Consider the following 21,255-nt stretch of genomic DNA (forward strand, 5'->3'; position numbering starts at 1 on the left):
CATCAACTCCGAGTGTTCCAACGTACGTGTGGCTAATGAGCTAATTAAAATGTTTGTAATTGGTCGGGGTAAAAGGCACATAAGGAGGTGACTGACGGTTTATTTATTTTTTTAGTTTCACATTGAAACTGAAGGTTTAAATGTGAGCAAGGCAGGTAGGCACAATGGCGGAAGTTTTTCTTGATACCTTTTAGTTTTAGCTCGATACGGTTTTTGCTAGCAACACAGACGTTATGTTCTTTTGAAAGTCGTTTAAATTTGCTTTTTTTTTAAAACGCCAAATCCCTCTTGTGTCCAGTAACTTATTCCACATTTTTTTTAAATTAAACAACGTAACGATATAGAGCTATAACAAGCAATATTGATGTTGATAGGCTTTAAGTTTGATTTAAGTACGGTTTTTGCTAGCAACACAGACGTTATGTTCTTTTGAAAGTCGTTTAAATTTGCTTTTTTTTTAAACGCCAAAGCCCTCTTGTGTCCAGTAACTTATTCCACATTTTTTTAATTAAACAACGTAACGATATAGAGATATAACAAGCACAATTGATGTTGATAGGCTTTAAGTTTGGTTTAAGTACGGTTTTAGCTAGTGACACAATATGTAGCTATGTTGCAGCCCGCTTTTAATTTGAAAAATAGACAACTTGTGTACTTATTTGGGTTTATTTTATACATGTGTGTGATACAAAGGTGAGCTTTGTAGTAGTACATAACTGTGGAGCAGTAACTCTTTCAACAATTATTAACCATTGCAAATAATCCGGACAATTCATGCTTCTGTTACTATAAGCCAGGGGTCTCAAACACGCGGCCCCACTAGTTTGAGGCCCCGCCTTGATATGAAAGTTTAATGTTAGTGCGGCCCGCGCAAGTTTGATATGGATGCTGTATGGTATCATGTACCCAGAAAAAAAAATTATTACGTATGATTAATGTTCATGTTAAAGGTTAAATAACTGTTAATAGTTATCCTCCCTATCCGTGTGGAAGTGGTAAGTTTTTGGGCTATTTAAGTTTAAAGGAAATAACTTGAAGGCTACCGTTTAGGTCGCTATAGCTCTCTCGTTTGCGAGTTAGCATGTGTCTCAAGACCCTGCAGTTGCGCAATATGTTGTAAATAAAAAGAGTATAAATGTGACTATAGTCGTGTTTTGTCATGTCTACAGGGCTCTAATAATGCTTTGTTCATTTTAATCTGAAAAAAATAATTTGTCTACCCACCAATTATATGTGGTTTCTTAAGTTTTTATTATTTGGTGTTTTATTATTATTATATTTATTTATTACTGATTGATTTTCTTTATTCTTGATTTGTTTATTTTTCATCTTATGTGCAGAAAAATAAAAATTAAGATATTTGAGAACAGTGGAATGTTTTATCAGAGCTTTTATTGTAGAAAATTGGAACCAAAGCACTGAAAAAGTTTGTATATTTTTCTGATTTTAATAAATGTGGTTTTTTTTTTGGATGAATGAATGGATGCTTCTCTTACAGATTTACTGATCGGATGATTTCCACGGCCAACCTGTCCTGTGAAATAAAGCTTTTTAAAAAAGTGTCAATTATTTGCTTGACCAGTGTGTGGACTTGGTGTTCCTTTGACACCTCAACCAAACTATGAACGCTGTTTTTTTATTGTTTTTTTACATGAAAGACTTGAAGTAGTTAGAATTATTTAAAAACATCGATTGTTTATTTTCAAATTACAAGTCGATTAAGATATTTATTTCCCAATCGGTTTAAAGTCACTGAATGCACCATGAAACTTCTGAGCGAGTCCTGTATATTTTCAGTGCGCACGTGACGACAGTTTTCAATGACGTCAGCGAAATACGCGAGAGTTTGGAGGCGAGATTTCATTTCCGCCACCGATCCAACATGGCGCCGTAGAGACGTTGTTATTGTTCTTACTGCTCATTCAAGCCTTGGTTTTATCTCCAGCTTATACACGGAAACGGCCTTAAAGAGATCGGCGTGGGCATGAGAGGAATATCAGGAGATAATGCTGAGATCAACCGGCTTCTTTCGTGGGCTTGACTGTCCATTTTACACGGAATCCACAGAGGGCAAAGACAGCGGGTGCAACAGACCTTACTGTCACTTCAGGCACAGCCAGCAGAGACGGCTTTCCTACGTAGCAGCAGCCGACAGTAAAAAGCACCATATCGGCCAAAAAGGTGATTATTTCTGGGACTTTAAACAACACATAAGGTATCCGTGGGCAAAATTCCGAATTCAGCTTTGAACGCGTATTTGTAACATCAATATAGCTAATATCAATATGGCGGTATCTGGATTTTATTTGAAGGAATAAACACTTTAAATGCTGTTCTGTTTTCGTCACATTTAGTTCAAGTCCAAGCCACATAAGCGTATTATGTCTCGGCTACACTACTCTCAAAAAGTTTGGGGAATTGAACCGTTTGAATGTTCGAATGTCGAACTGTGTTTGACACAAATAGGCAAAGGTGTGTAGTTCATGAATCAACAGGTACATTTCGTGCTTTAATTAGAATCTGTATTTAATTAATTATGTTCATATTTGGACACCATGAGATCAAGATGACACCTAAGAAAAAAAACATACAGTATTTGGTTTTTAATGATTTTCCTATTTAAACAGTGTACCCTCATTACATCGTAGTTCACCTTTCACATTGTCAAATTTACATAAATATCCGATCATTAACAGTGTGACTTTGAAATACTGCAGGTTTTATCCCCGATAACAGAAGGAGGGAAATATGACTGCAGGGGCAATATGGTTTAACAAGGATACAAAAATGCTACAGTACGGTAGAACGGTGCCAGGGTTAAAAAAAAAAAACAGTGAAATAATGTTGCATCATGTGACTTTGAGAAAGCAATTTCCCGAACAACTATTTTTTTTTGTCCACAGTAGAATTCTAACCCTTAAAGGGCTGAGTTAATGCTGCCACAGTTAATTACAGTTAATTATTAATGTGATCCAAGACGTACTGTATCACCACTTGTCTAGTTTGCCTTTCAGATCCTTGTTAGAGAAGTTGTGCGAAGGCACTGAGGTGAAGTTTAGAGAGGATTTTGAACTTTTTGTGAGTAGTATAAATTGCTATCATACGGGACATTTGATTACCTGGTAGCAATAATATGTAGTTTTATTCACTTAAAGAGATGCATCACAAACACTGTACTCAGTTTACCTGGGGGCCACTGGAGCTAGGGTCTGGGCGAGGCTAGGCCGCATCAGGTTTTCCAAAAAAACCCAAAAAATGCATTTATTAAAAACAGAAAAATATACAAACTTTTTCAGTGCTTTGGTTCCGATTTTCTACAATAAAAGCTCTGATAAAACATTCCACTGTTCTCAAATATCTTAATTTTTATTTTTCTACACAAAATAAGATGAAAAATAAATAAACAAATCAAGAATAAAGAAAATCAATCAATCAGTAATAAATACATATAATAATAATAATAATAAAACACCAAATAATAAAAACTTAAGAAACCACATATAGTTGGTGGGTAGACAAATTATTTTTTTCAGATTAAAATGAACAAAGCATTATTAGAGCCCTGTAGACATGACAAAACACGACTATAGTCACATTTATACTCTTTTTATTTACAACATATTGCGCAACTGCAGGGTCTTGAGACACATGCTAACTCGCAAACTAGAGAGCTAGCGACCTAAACGGTAGCCTCTAAGTTATTTCCTTTAAACTTAAAAAAGCCAAAAACTTACCACTTCCACACGGATAGGGAGGATAACTATTAACAGTTATTTAACCTTTAACATGAACATTAATCAAAGGTAATAATTTTTTCTGGGTACATGATACCATACAGCATCCATATCAAACTTGCGCGGGCCGCACTAACATTAAACTTTCATATCAAGGCGGGCCCACGGGCCGCATGTTTGAGACCCCTGCCCTAAAGAGTTGATTCAGATGTAAAATTGTGCTGCACATGCTGGAAATTAGACTGAAAAAAATTTTCATATCAAGGCGGGGGCCTAAACTAGCGTCCTGCGGGCCACATTTGGCCCGCGGGCCGCATGTTTGAGACCCCTGCTTTAAAGCAAACAAAATTGTCCCATAGGATTCTGTCGTGATTTTTGGTTTTTTTGCAGAATCATACAGCCGTAGTTGGCCACTACACTGAATCTAAAAACTGTGTTTCCATTCCCGCAGAGCAAGGCTATGACCCGTTCAAACCAGAAGTTGTGAGGCCCCGAGAGCTGCAGAATGGAGTACCAACCCCCTCGGGAGACATCAGCGGTGCTCTGGAGCTGGTCAACAAGGCCATCGAGGAGGTCAGCAATGAGGTGGAGCGGGAGAAGAGGAAGCTGTCGAGGATCGGGGACGAACCTTATGATCCCAGCGGAAGAAGCGTGTCTTCCTCGGATGCGGCTAAAGGTCAAACGTCGGCCGCGGCAGCCGGCACCCACTTGGCCTACGATCCCGGGTGTTACCAGATGACGTCAGGGGGCTATAACCCCAATCCGAGTTGCAGCAAGTACACTCTGGATTTGGACAGTCGGGCTAGCAATAGCAACTCCATGGAGTACGTACCTACGTCTTTAAAAAAGAATCCACCTCGAATACAAACGCCCTCTCCTCCGTCAAGTCCGAAATATTCCAGGACATCCTCGACATGTAAATACACAGTAGACACTTCCAGACCGTCGACAGACATGGAATACGACCCGCTTTCCAACTATGCTGCAGGAATAGCGGGAAAAACGAAAAGAGACAACCGTGATGTTTCGGCGGAGGGCAGAAAAACACACAACCTCAAAGCGTCACCTGACACTTTTATCGCAACTGGGAAAAAAACACAGCAGCAGACTGTGAACGCAAACAAGTACGTGTTCTCCGAATCGGACGGGGAGAGCTCGGGAACTGAATACAGACCCACTTCGCTTAGTAGTCTCCAGCATAGGCGAGGCAAGACTTTAACTCTGATTGGAGCCAATTCGGGTAAAGAGAGAACCGAGAGTACACTAAAAGCATTGGGGCAGAGAAACGAACAGGAAGTTCCCAAAGATGATCAGCTACAAAAAAAGACCAGCCCAAATAATAATAATAATAATAAAAAGAACTCAGTCGGTCAAAGCAATCACATAAAAAGTGAAAAAATGGGCCAAAGCTCTATTATTAGTAAGAGCAGCAACAAGAATAAGAAAGAGTCACGGAAGAACTCGCACCAGGACTCGACAAAAAAGGAGAATAAAAGTCACGGGAAAAGTAACGATGGAAAGAAGGTGAAGGCGTCTGATGAAGCTAACAGGGAACACAAGAGACGCGACGGAAAGATGAAACCAAACTTAAGCAAACGAGATAAAGCCACGGAAAACGGTTCGGCGGAAAGCAAGAAGTCCAAGGAGAAGCAACCCAAAAACAAAGCGGACATCAGCAAAAGAGACAAGGATGGAAAGAAACTTCACAAAAGCAGCAGTTCGAGCGCCGCCGCTAAGAGCGCAGCTAGCGGCAAAGACAAAACCAAAAACGGCAAAAGGCCCAAGTCGAAACAAAGAACCGCGAGTCTCAGTCACGCCGATCTGTTCGGCGACGAGAGCGCCGAGGAGGCCCAACCGATGGAGGTGGATGGCGGCGGCGACGAGGAGCCGGAGGAAATTCTCGTGAGGAAATGCGCCGACGCTTTAAAAAGGGGGCGGAGACTGCATAAGAGGAAAGCGTCAGAGCTGACGCCGTCTTCCTCTGAGGATGAGGATAATGGCGCTACGGAGGAGAGCGGTGCGGATAAAGACCTTGTTGCCGGAATAGACCTGTCAATCTTCCAGGATGATTTGGACTTTGACTCGGATCCGATGGAGGAGTGTTTACGGATCTTCAACGAATCCAAGGATGTGAAGAAGGAAGACAAGGGAAGGCAAACTAAGCAGGTACTCTGTTACACTTTTATCTTGTTTTTTTTTTTTTGTTATTGTGTTGCTGTCACATGTTTATCTCGCGTGTTCTCAGCCTTCAAGAGATTTAGAAGAGGAGAAGAACACCGAGAGCACTTTAACCACTCTCTTCCCCGGTCAGAAGAAGAGAATTTCACACTTTGTTGCCAAAGGAACTGTAAGTCTCAGCCTCTTTTGTTGCATTTTTTATCTTTTTACTGTGCTTGTTTGTTGACTGGCTGCACGGTGGACGAGTGTTTAGCACACAGGCCTCACAGCTAGGAAACCCGTGTTCAATTCCACCCTCTGCCATCTCTGTGTGGAGTTTGCATGTTCTCCCCGTGCATAATTGGCGACTCTAAATTGTCCATAGGTATGAATGTGAGTGTGAATGGTTGTTTGTCTATATGTGCCCTGTGATTGGCTGGCCACCAGTCCAGGGTGTACCCTGTCTCTCTTGCCTGAAGACAGCTGGGATAGGCTCCAGCACCCCTGCGACCCTCGTGAGGATAAGCGGTAGAAAATGGATGAATGAATGAATGAGTTCTCCTATTTTGTGTGGAAGTGGTAACTTTTTGACTTCTTATTTTGTCTTTCCCCACCCTCAGCCATCTCTGTGTGGAGTTTGCATGTTCTCCCCGTGCATGCGTGGGTTTTCTCCGGGTACTCCGGTTTCCTCCCACATTCCAAAAACATGCTAGGTTAATTAGCGACTCCAAATTGTCCATAGGTATGAATGTGAGTGTGAATGGTTGTTTGTCTATATGTGCCCTGTGATTGGCTGGCCACCAGTCCAGGGTGTACCCCGCCTCTCGCCCGAAGACAGCTGGGATAGGCTCCAGCACCCCCGTGACCCTCTTGAGGATAAGCGGTAGAAAATGAATGAATATTAATAGAGCCCTCTAGACATGAAATAACACCCCTACAGTCATCTTTCCATTCATATTACCCATTATAGTTGACTCTGTTGCTGTTGCTGTTTTGCCATGTCTCACAGCTAGGAGATCCGGGTTCGATTCCCCGCTCGGCCATCTCTGTGTGGAGTTAGCATGTTCTCCCCGTGCATGTGTGGGTTTTCTCCGGGTACTCCGGTTTCCTCCCACATTCCAAAAAACATGCTAGGTTAATTGGCGACTCCAAATTGTCCATAGGTATGAATGTGAGTGTGAATGGTTGTTTGTCTATATGTGCCCTGTGATTGGCTGGAGACCAGTCTTTTATAATTAATTAGCCTATTATTATTCCTATCATCATTATTCTTATTCATATTCGTGCAACTTACTTTCTATCTTGTTTTCCTGTTCATCAGAGCGATGCACCTTCAAAGAACGCGGTTCGGCCGTACCGGAGACCCACACCTCAGGAGGTTTGCTATCAGCGCATGCAGATGGCGCAGGAACAAGCCGCCCAGTTCTCCGCCACCATCAAAGCCGCCTCACAAAGCTCTTCCAGCACTGGCTCTTCAGGAGGCAAGAAGAGGATCGCACACCGTCCCAATCCGCTGTTAATGTCCTCCAACGCAAGTATGACTCAACTCGGTGTTATTGCAGCTCATTAGCGTTCATGTTGTGATAAGATGCTAATGTTTGCCGTGCTTGATTGTTCACTTTTGCATACCTACAGTGGATTCTCGATTTTCATCATTAATCCATTCCAAAAAGGTATGCCGAAAAATTACAGTAATACATTTTTAACCATAAGAAATAATGGAAATCCAGTTCATTTGTTCCTGATAGCCCAAAAATATTATTATATCACATGTAATATTGGACGAGTGGTTAGGGCGCAGGCCACACAGCTGGGAGACCAGAGTTCAATTCCACTCTCGGCCATCTCTGTGAGTGTGTGGATGTTCTCCGGGTACTCCGGTTTCCTCCCACATTCCAAAAACATGCTAGGTTAATTGGCGACTCCAAATTGTCCGTAGGTATGAATGTGAGTGTGAATGGTTGTTTGTCTATATGTGCCCTGTGATTGGCTGGCCACCGGTCCAGGGTGTACCCCGCCTCTCACCCGAAGACAGCTGGGATAGGCTCCAGCACCCCCGCGACCCTTGTGAGGATAAGCGGTAGAAAATGGATGAATGAATGAATGAGTTCTCCTCCTATTTTGTGTGGAAGTGGTAACTTTTTGACTTCTTATTTTGTCTTTCCCCACCCTCGGCCATCTCTGTGAGGAGTTTGCATGTTCTCCCTGTGAATGTGTGGGTTTTCTCCGGGTACTCCGGTTTCCTCCCACATTCCAAAAACATGCTAGGTTAATTGGCGACTCCAAATTGTCCATAGGTATGAATGTGAGTGTGAATGGTTGTTTGTCTATATGTGCTCTGTGATTGGCTGGAGACCAGTCAAGGGCGTTGGAAGACAGCTGGGGTAGGCTCCAGCAACCCCCGCAACCCTCATGAGGAAAAGCGGTAGAAAATGAATGAATGAATATAATAATGGACGAGTGGTTAGTGCACAGGCCACACAGCTGTGAGACCAGAGTTCAATTCCACCCTCTGCCATTTCTGAGGAGTTTGCATGTTCTGCCTGTGAATGTGTGGGTTTTCTCCGGGTACTCCGGTTTCCTCCCACATTCCAAAAAACATGCTAGGTTAATTAGCGACTCCAAATTGTCCATAGGTATGAATGTGAGTGTGAATGGTTGTTTGTCTATATGTGCTCTGTGATTGGCTGGAGACCAGTCCAGGGCGTTGGAAGACAGCTGGGATAGGCTCCAGCACCCCTGCGACCCTTAGAAAATGAATGAAAATGTAATAATTATAGTCGTAGTGAAATACATACTATAGACTTCACAGTTCCAACATTGTACCCTCACTATATCGTGGGTTTCCAAAATAATTCATTGCCGGAACAACAGGCAAAGTTGAGTCACAACTTCCCGAGCCTGCACTCGAAGCATCATGGGAACAGTAGTCCTTTTAGCCACGAATTAGCCGCATCATTGTTTTAAGGCAGAGGGTTCAAAGCGTGTGGAAGAAAGTAGCGGTTCGAGCACTCGACTAGTTTATTAGGAGCATGAAAACCAAGGCATATTCATGGCAATAATTTTTGTCGCTCACCGTATCCTACCAAAACCGAGGCTCCACTGTACTTTTTAAAAACAGATTGTGCAGTTGTATGTAATCAAGCGTTTGGTAAGTAACATAAGAATAAGAATAAGAATGTGATGTGGCCATTTTGCCTGTTTTGTATGTTAACGGGTAGGTTCTTCAGAACCGAAACCAGCCGGCAGCCTGCTTGTTCGGACCCAAACCACAGCCGGTATCCTGTCAAAGACGACATCCACCATTGCACAAAAAAGAGTGGCTCACACACCCACCATGAAGGTAATTCATAGTGTTTAATTATGCTTGATGACTGTTAGATTGACCTACTGTACACTTCGGTTTAGCTATACCAGGTATGGCACCACTGCTGCTGAAGCCAGATTTAAATAAAGGATACATATTAATAGTATTTTTTTATTACAAGCGTTCATGTGAATGATAAATTAATATTGATGAATGTAGCCTGATACCAGTGTCCTCCCTCTGTTTTGGGTCAGAGTGTTTCAATGAAGCGTCCCATCATCCCCATTGAGTTTGGGACCAAAGTGCCGACCATCGTTCGCCAGCGCTACCTCAACTTTTTCATCGACGAGTGCGTCAAGTTCTGCCCATCGGAGGACGTTGCCTTCCAGATGGTACGAGTCACTCGGTTTTTAGCAGCGTCATATTGATATAGTATAAAAAATAGTTGAATAGCAACAGCTTTGATCGGAGGATAAGAGCCGATTTAAAAAAAAAAAAAACAAAAAACAATAAAGCAAATTAACTTTAAAGTTTGATGTGTTTTAAATGCTTTGATTCTTAAACCTTTCATTGCACGATAAAGAAAGTTTGTCGTTTCAGGGCCTTGATGAGGAGAAGGTGGTGTATGACCGCAGCAACACGAAGAACATATATCTCAACGTCGCTGTCAACACGCTGAAAAAGCTGCGCAACAAGAGCAGCTCATGCGCCTCGCATGTCATCAGTACGTCAAAACACACAGTCGCGCATTATAGTATATTTTAGTATACATGTCCACTCCTGATCAACATTTTATATACATTTTGCGATCTTGGCTCTTGAGTAGAGCTTCACAATGCAAAAAATAAGAAATGGAAGTGAGACAAAAAAATTGAGTCAATTTTTGGGGCAAATTTGAGGCAATTTATTGCAAACAAGCATTAAAATGAAGCAGGCTGATTAAACGTTTAAGAACCATTCATTCATTTTCTACCGCTTTTTCCTCACGAGGGTCGCGGGGGTGCTGGAGCCTATCCCAGCTGTTTTCGGGCAAGAGGCGGGGTGGTACACCCTGGACTGGTGGCCAGCCAATCACAGGGCACATATAGACAAACAACCATTCACACTCACATTCATACCTATGGACAATTTGGAGTCGCTAATTAACCTAGCATGTTTTTGGAATGTGGGAGGAAACCGGAGAAAACCCACGCATGCACGGGGAGAACATGCAAACTCCACACAGAGATGGCAGAGGGTGGGGAAAGACAAAATAAGAAGTCAAAAAGTTACCACTTCCACACAAAATAGGAGGAGAACTCATTCATTCATCCATTTTCTACCGCTTATCCTCACGAGGGTCGCGGGGGTGCTGGAGCCTATCCCAGCTGTCTTCAGGCGAGAGGCAGGGTACACCCTGGACTGGTGGCCAGCCAATCACAGGGCACATATAGACAAACAACCATTCACACTCACATTCATACCTATGGACAATTTGGAGTCGCTAATTAACCTAGCATGTTTTTGGAATGTGGGAGGAAACCGGAGTACCCGGAGAAAACCCACGCATGCACGGGGAGAACATGCAAACTCCACACAGAGATGGCCGAGGGTGGGGAAAGACAAAATAAGAAGTCAAAAAGTTACCACTTCCACACAAAATAGGAGGAGAACTCATTCATTCATCCATTTTCTACCGCTGAGGGTGGAATTGAACCCTGGTCTCACAAGGGATCACAAGGGATACACCCTTCTACATGGCCGGCTGCCGTTTGACACCCCTGCACAACCTGAAGTTCCATTGTTCCATTGAAGAAAAAAAGCACCCCAGATCGTGATGGTACCACCTCCGCTGAGCCGTGTGGGAGAAACATCTCGGTTGGAAGCCATTAGGACTGTTAAGGTTCCATTTTTTTTTCTCATCAGAGAACAGAACAAGAACATCCAATGTGATCCTTCAGCTCAGATCTTTTATGAAAAGCTCAATCTGACACAAAATGACACCGAATCCACATTCTTGCCCAGACTTTGTTTGCAATAAATTGCTTACTCCCGTTTTGAAGCTCTACTTAGAACATCCTTAAGATCCAACAGTTCAAAATGTAAAACTGCTCATAGATCAGGAGTTTAGAGTCCGCTTCACCTGCTAACATCTTTCTGTTTTGTCGCTTTACAGAGGAGGCGGGCTTACCTCCTTCCAGGAAATCACAGTCTCATGAGGATGTACTGGGAGGTCGCCTTGCAGCTACGACGAGTTTCACTGTCAACAGGATGGGGAAACAGCGAGAAGAGAAGCTAAATGGTAAGGGATTTTTTTTCTACAGTAAACCTCGGATATATCGGACTCGGATATATCGGAAATTCGCTCACAACGGACAGATAAAAAAAGAACTGATTTTTCTGTAATGCATTTCCAATAAAAATTCATTGCATATATCGGATTTTTTATAACGGATTTCGCCTATTTCGGACAAAATCTCCAGTCCCGTTCCAATGCATTTCCATTAAATTTCCCTCGCATATATCGGATGGCCGCATCGTGGCGCTCCGATTCGCCGAATCGTGACAGGCCGCTATACGACGTCATTTGCAGCGTTTGCAGCGTTGCCTGCGCGTCCAGGTACATTGGAAACATAGTCAAGGAAGTGCCTTTTTATAACGGATAAAATCCGATTTACGCATATACCGGATATAAATCCGATATATGCGTAAAACGGACATTTTCCGGTATACGCATATAACGGATTTCGCTTATATCGGACAAAACCAGTGGGAACAATTGAATCCGATATATCCGAGGTTTACTGTTTACTGTACAGGAGTCATCATGTGATAAATGTTGAACTCGTTGATGTGCCACACTTCAGGAGCTGCACTCTACAGAAAGCTGAAACCATACCTGATGACAGAGGAGCAGCTACAGGAACACGGATATCCTCGGATGAACACCGGCGCTGTCGGAAAAGCGATCATATATAACCTTCCAGAGAAGAAGACCGTCACTGACCGTAAGTATCTACATCATCACATTAGTGTCATTACATTCCATGTCAGGGGTAACCGACCTTTTTGAGCCCAAGATCCCCTTAAAGCAGGGGTCTCAAACTCAATTTACCTGGGCGCCACTGGAGCTAGGGTCTGGGTGAGACTGGGCCACATCAGGTTTTCCAAAAAAAAACAAAACGCATTTATTAAAAATAGAAAAATATACAAACTTTTTCAGTGCTTTGGTTCCGATTTTCTACAATTAAAGCTCTGATAAAACATTCCACTGTTCTCAAATATCTTAATTTTTATTTTTCTGCACAAAATAAGATGAAAAATAAATAAATCAAGAATAAAGAAAATCAATCAGTAATAAATAAATATAATAATAATAATAAAACAGCAAATAATAAAAACTTAAGAAACCACATATAGTTGGTGGCTAGACAAATTATTTTTTTCAGATTAAAATGAACAAAGCATTATTAGAGCCCTGTAGACATGACAAAACACGACTATAGTCACATTTATACTCTTTTTATTTACAACATATTGCGCAACTGCAGGGTCTTGAGACACATGCTAACTCGCAAACTACAGAGCTAGCGACCTAAACGGTAGCCTTCAAGTTATTTCCTTTAAACTTAAATAGCCAAAAACTTACCACTTCCACACGGATAGGGAGGATAACTATTAACAGTTATTTAACCTTTAACATGAACATGAATCAAACGTAATAATTTTTTCCGGGTACATGATACCATACAGCATCCATATCAAACTTGCGCGGGCCGCACTAACATTAAACTTTCATATCAAGGCGGGGGGCCTCAAACTAGTGTCATGCGGGCCACATTAAATTTACCCTTAAATTCCATGATGTCTGTGAACACAGTCCCTCATTTTTTATTATTTTTATTATTATATATATTATTATTTGGAGTCGCCAATTAACCTAGCATGTTTTTGGAATGTGGGAGGAAACCGGAGTACCCGGAGAAAACCCACGCATGCACGGGGAGAACATGCAAACTCCATACAGAGATGGCCGAGGGTGGGAAAAGACAAAATAAGAAGTCAAAAAGTTACCACTTCCACACAAAATAGGAGGAGAAGTCATTCATTCATTCATCCATTTTCTACTGCTTATCCTCACGAGGGTCGCGGGGGGTGCTGGAGCCTATCCCAGCTGTCTTCGGGCAAGAGGCGGGGTACACCCCTGGACTGGTGGCCAGCCAATCACAGGGCACATATAGACAAACAACCATTCACACTCACATTCATACCTATGGACAATTTAGAGTCGCCAATTAATTAACCTAGCATGTTTTTGGAATGTGGGAGGAAACCGGAGTACCCGGAGAAAACCCACGCATGCACGGGGAGAACATGCAAACTCCACACAGAGATAGCCGAGGGTGGAATTGAACTCAGGTCTCCTAGCTGTGAGATCTGCGTGCTAACCACTCACCCGCCGTGCAGCCAATACAATACTGTATTGTTCACCTTAATTCTCCAGTCCTTTTCGGGCATAATGCCCCCAACTAAAAACTGCATTGTGTTTGTAGCCTTTTCCAAGATATGCTGCAGATGCGGTGCCGAGTATAAAATCAACTCCAGCGGTAACTGCGTCCGCAAAGAGGAATGTGGTTTTCACTGGGGACGTTTGCACAGACAGAAAGGTAATATGTCAAATATGGACTGTATGCTTTTATTTTGCTTTTACAGTAAACCTCGGATATATCGGACTCGGATATATCGGAAATTCGCTCACAACGGACAGATAAAAAAGAACCGATTTTTCTGTAATGCATTTCCAATAAAAATTCATTGCATATATCGGATTTTTTATAACGGATTTCGCCTATTTCGGACAAAATCTCCAGTCCCGTTCCAATGCATTTCCATTAAATTTCCCTCGCATATATCGGATGGCCGCATCGTGGCGCTCCGATTCGCCGAATCGTGACAGGCCGCTATACGACGTCATTTGCAGCGTTTGCAGCGTTGCCTGCGCGTCCAGGTACATTGGAAACATAGTCAAGGAAGTGCCTTTTTATAACGGATAAAATCCCATTTACGCATATACCGGATATAAATCCGATATATGCGTAAAACGGACATTTTCCGGTATACGCATATAACGGATTTTGCTTATATCGGACAAAACCAGTGGGAACAATTGAATCCGATATATCCGAGGTTTACTGTATTTATATCTGCCTCCACCTGACCCGCCTCTTTTTTTTTGTCCTGTTGGTGACAGTGGCAGGAGGCTGGGAGACCATCTACAACTGCTGCTCCGGGGCGGTGGGCTCTCCAGGGTGCCAGACGGCCAAGGTATCATCACGCAAATCTTCAAATAAATAAAGTGGCATTTTTTTAAAATGGATTTTTATCCGAAATATCCTCACTTTCGCCTCATAGCAACATGTTCAGGATGGCCGTAAGGAGTCATTAGGCGGCTATGTGACCACATTCAGCAAACCTCTGCCTCCAGACGGCAATGGAGGAGTATACGCCTTAGATTGTGAAATGGTAGGTCATGCAAATCTGATGAAATGCGTTCTCGCTACGTAACTCCCTCCCGTGTATGTGTCGAAACAGTGTTACACCAAGCAGGGCCTGGAGCTCACCAGAGTCACGGTCATAAACTCCGACTTAAAAGTCATCTACGACACGTTTGTCAAGCCTGAGAACAAAGTGGTCGACTTCAACACGCGGTGCGTTGCTTCCATCGACGGCCTCAAACCGAACAATGTCACCAGATGTTTTGTTTTGTTTCAAAGCAAACGGTATTGTAAAAGGAACGCCGTGCTTTGTTTTCAAACGGCAGGTTTTCAGGCGTGACGGCAGAGGATCTGGAGAACGCCACCATCACCTTGAGAGACGTGCAAGCTGTGCTGCTCAGTATGTTCAGTGCCGAGTCCATCCTGCTGGGACACAGTCTAGAGAGTGACCTTGTGGCTCTCAAGGTAGCCATTTCTTATCAACATACAAGGTCGCAATGAAGGGACCATCATTTCACTTTCATTCAGTAGCTCAGTTCCCATATGCCAGGTAAACACGCCCCCCCAGAGGTTTTTGGAGGATATTTGGGTGTAAGCCCACTTAGTAAGCCCACTCCCTTTGCTGAGAAGGAACCCCCATATATGAATGATTTCAGGATGCTTTATTGTTAGCATGACTCAGAACTGATGCTAGCGCTCCCCGTTTTTTTTCTGCATGAGGGGATTCATAAGAGAAAACGTTTTTACCCCACAACTCAGGAGTCCCAATACTTATGTATATGTTTTGCAGAATACTAGTCTGTCTCTGATGTTTTCCTAAAGAGAAGTGACTCCTACGCCATCTTCTTGTATTTTATTTTGTTTTGTTTTGTTTTGTTTTGTTTTGTTTTGTTTTGTTTTGTTTTGTTTTGTTTTGTTTTGTTTTGTTTTGTTTTGTTTTGTTTTGTTTTGTTTTGTTTTGTTTTGTTTTGTTTTGTTTTGTTTTGTTTTGTTTTGTTTAATATATTATTAATTTATTTCATTTCAATTCCATTCCATTTTTAATATTTTATTTCATTCCATTCCTAGTATTTTATTTAATTTTGATTTAATTTAATTTAATTTTATATTTTATTTTATTAGTTTTGTTTTTAGTTTTGTTTTGTTTAATATATTTATCATTTATTTCAATTCCATTCCATTTTTAATATTTCATTCCATTCCATTCCTAATATTTTTTTAATTTTTAATTTTTAATTTTTAATTTTTAATTTTTAATTTTTAATTTTTAATTTTTAATTTTTAATTTTTAATTTTTAATTTTTAATTTTTAATTTTTAATTTTTAATTTTTAATTTAAATTCCATTCCATTTTTAATATTTTATTTCATTTTATTTCATTCCATTCCATTCCTAATATTTTATTTAATTTTTATTTAATTTAAGTGAATTTTATATTTTATTTTATTTTATTTATTTTGTTTTTAGTTTTGTTTTGTTTAATATATTTATAATTTATTTCATTTTAATTCCATTCCATTTTTAATATTTCATTCCATTCCTAATGTTTTTTTTAATTTAAATTCCATTCCATTTTTAATATTTTATTTCATTTTATTTCATTCCATTACATTCCTAATATTTTCTTTTATTTTAAATATTTTCTTTTATTTTAAATATTTTCTTTTATTTTTAATATTTTATTTTATTTTTAATATTTTATTTTATTAAATTTTTAATTTAATTTTTTTTTCTTCAGTTTGCTGCTATAATATTTTCTTGTCTTCATCCATTCCAGCTCATCCACAGTTCGGTGGTAGACACAGCCATTGTGTTCCCTCACCGACTTGGTTTACCCTACAAACGTGCCTTGAGGAACCTAATGGCCGACCACCTTAAACGCATCATCCAGGACAGCGGTGAGATATCAGTTTTGCTTTACACAAAACTCATTCATACACAAAATTTTAGGATAATTCCTCTTCCGCATTCTATTAAAGTAGTGGTTCTCAATCATTTCCTGTCATGCCCCCACTGGGGGACATTTTTATGTTCTTATTGCAACAATTGAAATGCCAGAATGTTGGCTGCTAAGCTTCCATGTTACCAGTAGATGTCACTAGCGTGCATTATGTTCAATGGAAGTCTTCACTGGGCATCCATGTGTGGAGTTTGCATGTTCTCCCCATGCATTTGCAACTCGAACCTGATCTCCGGACTGTGTGGCCAACATGCTAACCACTCGTCCACTGTGCGGCATTCTGAGTGGTCAATAGGGGAATATACGGTACCTCATTGATCGCATATGTTTCAAATAGGTTTGTTACAAGTTGCATCATCACAGGCGAGTGGTTAGCGCACAGACCTCACAGCTAGGAGGACCAGGGTTCGATTCCACCCTTGGCCATCTCTGTGTGGAGTTTGCATGTTCTCCCCGGGTTTTCTCCGGGTACTTTGGTTTCCTCCCACATTCCAAAAACATGCTAGGTTAATTGGCGACTCCAAATTGTCCATAGGTATGAATGTGAGTGTGAATGGTTGTTTGTCTATATGTGTCCTGTGATTGGCTGGCCACCAGTCCAGGGTGTACCCCGCCTCTCTTGCCCAAAGACAGCTGGGATAGGCTCCATCACCCCCACGACAGTATCACTCGGATACTGTGAACATCCAGCAGCAACACAACATTTTGGCATGACTACTATTTTGATGAAAATATATACTGAACCAGAGCTGCACAGCGGCCGGGTGGTTAGCACACAGGCATTACAGCTAGAAGACCCGAGTTCAATTCCATCCTCGGCCATCTCTGTGTGGAGTTTGCATGTTCTCCCCGTGCATGTGTGGGTTTTCTCCGGGTACTCCGGTTTCTTCCCACATTCCATAAACATGCTAGGTTAATTGTCCATAGGTATGAATATGAGTGTGAATGGTTGTTTGTCTATATGTGCCCTGTGATTGGCTGGCCACCAGTCCAGGGTGTACCCCGCCTCTCTTGCCCGAAGACAGCTGGGATAGGCTCCAGCACCCCCACGACAGTATCACTCGGATACTGTGAACATCCAGCAGCAACACAAAATTTTGGCATGACTACTATTTTGATGAAAAATATACTGAACCAGAGCTGCACAGCGGCCGGGTGGTTAGCACACAGGCATTACAGCTAGAAGACCCGAGTTCAATTCCATCTCTGTGTGGAGTTTGCATGTTCTCCCCGTGCATGCGTGGGTTTTCTCCGGGTACTCCGTTTTCTTCCCACATTCCATAAACATGCTAGGTTAATTGGCGACTCCAAATTGTCCATAGGTATGAATGTGAGTGTGAATGGTTGTTTGTCTATATGTGCCCTGTGATTGGCTGGCGAACAGTCCAGGGTGTACCCCGCCTCTCTTGCCCGAAGACAGCTGGGATAGGCTCCAGCAATGAATGAATGAATGCATCATCACAACCCTGATGTCTTTACAGTGGAGGGCCACAACTCCAGCGAAGATGCCTCGGCTTGCATGGAACTGATGATGTGGAAGCTGAAGGAGGACGCCAAGGTCAGGAGATGACCTCACGCCGCTCCTTCGGGCCTCGCAGCACGCCTTGGAAGGATATTATACAGAGTAAAAAGTAAGGTTTTGAGATGGTTTCCACGCAGTTTTGAGCACAAGAAGGCCCCCGGAAGCAGCAGAAAACTGTTTTTGCTTCCTGAATGTGAGAACGTGAGCCCTGATTATTAGTATTACTATGATTGATATTTCAGTCCTCGATTGTTTGTTAGTTTCTTTGAGCAGTTTTTTAATGCCCAGGGGGGTTTCTAACAGCAAAGATTTCTGACAGACTGTAACTTTATGCTACATTGCACTAGAGGACTGGTCCTCATTTGTGTTAACGTACCTAAACTTCTCACTTGTGTGCATCGCTTTCTTTAGTCTATTGTACGTTACTATGAAAAGGCACTTTTCACGACGCTTGTACAGGGGCTCTTATTTACCAATTTTGTCGGGATCGGTTCCGAATACTTGATAACGGTAACAAAATTTTGACACCCTATTGCTGTACTTTTTGAGTACCGGGCCATATATCTGTCATGTGCGCTGCATGAAAAGGAATATGTCGAAAATATACATACAGTAAACCTCGGATATATCGGACTCGGATATATCGGAAATTCGCTCACAACGGACAGATAAAAAAGAACCGATTTTTCTGTAATGCATTTCCAATAAAAATTCATTGCATATATTGGATTTATTATAACGGATTTCGCTTATTTCGGACAAAATCTCCAGTCTCGTTCCAATGCATTTCCATTAAATTTCCCTCGCATATATCGGATGGCCGCATCGTGGCGCTCCGATTCGCCGAATCGTGACAGGCCGCTATACGACGTCATTTGCAGCGTTGCCTGCGCGTCCAGGTACATTGGAAACATAGTCAAGGAAGTGCCTTTTTATAACGGATAAAATCCGATTTACGCATATACCGGATATAAATCCGATATATGCATAAAACGGACATTTTCCGGTATACGCATATAACGGATTTCGCTTATATCGGACAAAACCAGTGGGAACAATTGAATCCGATATATCAGAGGTTTACTGTATATATATATATATATATATATATGACGGTGTTAAGTTGAATCAGGCCTGCGTTATTTTATGTTTATCATGACCAGACAGGACGCCGTAAATATGCTCTGTTGCAGTTTCTTTTTGTATTTGTTTATTCATTTTTTTGGTTGTGTATTATTTTTTTTTCTATTAAAATGTGATTTAGTAAGAGAAGGAGGAGGACAACGATAATGATGATGGCGTCTTATTGCAGTTATAAGAGTTTGTGACAGCTCTCCCTCCAAGTACAGTGCGGAGCATCCACCCGGAGAGTGCGTCCCCGCAAGCAGCAGGTGCAGCGGCGGCTGCGGGACCTCCCTTTTCTCCAGCAGATGTGATAAGTGAGGATAAACGGGAGTGAAAGGCTAAACTGAGAGGCCCATCCTTTTGCCTATTAAGCTCCTCACGTCTCCTCACGTCGCATGTCAAGGATGCATTTCCCCCTAGGCCGGGCCCAAAAGACCCCAGGTATTAAGAGCCACATAGCTGGGATCAATACCGACACAATGTTGGCAGTGACAGGGGAGGGGGGCTTCCTAGTGTTTACTGATTGTCGCCGAGGTTTTCTGCAAAAGCAGCTTAGTGGGGTCGTCTTCATTATGAAAGTCGATCAATGCTTTCCTTTCTCTCTCTCTCGCTCTGTTGTGATCACCTTTGACTAGTTGGGGGTCACGCTGAAGTGGGGTCGGGGGGGGGGGGGCTCTGAAATTGACCCCATGCTGAGAGAGAAGGAGAGCTCTATTGAGTAAACTTTTTTTTTTCATGATGTAAGCCCAACAATATGGTAATGCTTTTATTATAACTTATAGTTAAAAAGAAGCATAATGTTCACCTTTTACCTAGACAACGTGTTACACAACATACCTGTCAACTCTCCTTCAATGTGCTGTCATGGTGGAAAAAATGGCGTGGATCCTGTAGCAGCCTTTTTTTAGACGTCGGCCTTGCTGCTCTTCAGTCTGCAGACGGAAGTCCCAAAAAAAGGTAACACATTATAGCAGGGGTCTCAAACACGCGGCCCGCGGGCCAAATGTGGCGCGCAGGACACTAGTTTGAGGCCCCCGCCTTGATATGAAAGTTTAATGTTAGTGCGGCCCGCGCAAGTTTGATATGGATGCTGTATGGTATCATGTACCCAGAAAAAAATTATTACGTTTGATTAATGTTCATGTTCAAGGTTAAATAACTGTTAATAGTTATCCTCCCTATCCGTGTGGAAGTGGTAAGGTTTTGGCTATTTAAGTTGAAAGGAAATAACTTGGAGGCTACCGTTTAGGTCGCTAGCTCTCTAGTTTGCGAGTTAGCATGTGTCTCAAGAGCCTGCAGTTGCGCAATATGTTGTAAATAAAAAGAGTATAAATGTGACTATAGTCGTGTTTTGTCATGTCTACAGGGCTCTAATAATGCTTTGTTCATTTTAATCTGAAAAAAATAATTTGTCTACCCACCAACTATATGTGGTTTAAGTTTTTATTATTTGCCGTTTTATTATTATTATTATATTTATTTATTACTGATTGATTTTCTTTATTCTTGATTTGTTTATTTTTCATCTTATTTTGTGCAGAAAAATTTAACATGAGAACAGTGGAATGTTTTATCAGAGCTTTTATTGTAGAAAATCGGAACCAAAGCACTGAAAAAGTTTGTATATTTTTGTTTTTAATAAATGCGTTTTTTTTTTTTTTTTGGAAAACCTGATGCGGCCCAGCCTTGCCCTGACCCTAGCTCCAGTGGCCCCCAGGTAAATTGAGTTTGAGACCCCTTGCATTGTAGTATATTTGTACCAGTATGCTTGAAATTGTATCTAACTCAACTTAAAAAAGCCAAGTGTTTATTGCTTGTGTCCCCAGATTACCCTTGACCCCACCCAGTCTTTTTCCCCACAGCTGCCCACTCTTCTCTTTGTCTTTAATCTACAGGACTTTGGCCCAATTAAGAGACTTGATCTTTACTGAGACACGTATTGATCTGCTTTGCTGGGCTCCCAAGGGTTGACTAAC

The 21,255-nt window shown here is 41.7% G+C and overlaps 1 protein-coding gene across 2 annotated transcripts; it reads left to right on the forward strand.

Moving 5' to 3' along the window:
• Positions 1 to 1,859: 1,859 nt before the first annotated feature.
• On the forward strand, positions 1,860 to 20,422 carry rexo1 (REX1, RNA exonuclease 1 homolog). Of its 2 annotated transcripts, XR_009129762.1 has the most exons (17): positions 1,860 to 2,181; positions 4,186 to 5,900; positions 5,980 to 6,081; positions 7,213 to 7,426; positions 9,113 to 9,234; positions 9,453 to 9,590; positions 9,799 to 9,922; positions 11,354 to 11,479; positions 12,045 to 12,185; positions 13,731 to 13,844; positions 14,429 to 14,502; positions 14,590 to 14,700; positions 14,770 to 14,885; positions 14,999 to 15,137; positions 16,450 to 16,570; positions 18,114 to 19,720; positions 20,096 to 20,422. XR_009129762.1 is itself a non-coding variant. In XM_058072322.1 (16 exons), the coding sequence occupies exons 1-16, from the start codon at positions 2,007 to 2,009 to the stop codon at positions 18,200 to 18,202; spliced, it is 3,621 nt and encodes a 1,206-aa protein (XP_057928305.1). In that variant the 5' UTR covers positions 1,860 to 2,006; the 3' UTR covers positions 18,203 to 19,905. The 2 variants fall into 2 exon arrangements, 1 of the variants encoding a protein (XP_057928305.1); XM_058072322.1 differs by lacking the exon at positions 20,096 to 20,422 and having other exon boundaries at positions 18,114 to 19,905.
• The last annotated feature ends 833 nt before the right edge of the window (positions 20,423 to 21,255 follow it).

The sequence above is a fragment of the Doryrhamphus excisus genome, chromosome 5, assembly GCF_030265055.1.
Source record: "Doryrhamphus excisus isolate RoL2022-K1 chromosome 5, RoL_Dexc_1.0, whole genome shotgun sequence".
NCBI lineage: Eukaryota > Metazoa > Chordata > Actinopteri > Syngnathiformes > Syngnathidae > Doryrhamphus > Doryrhamphus excisus.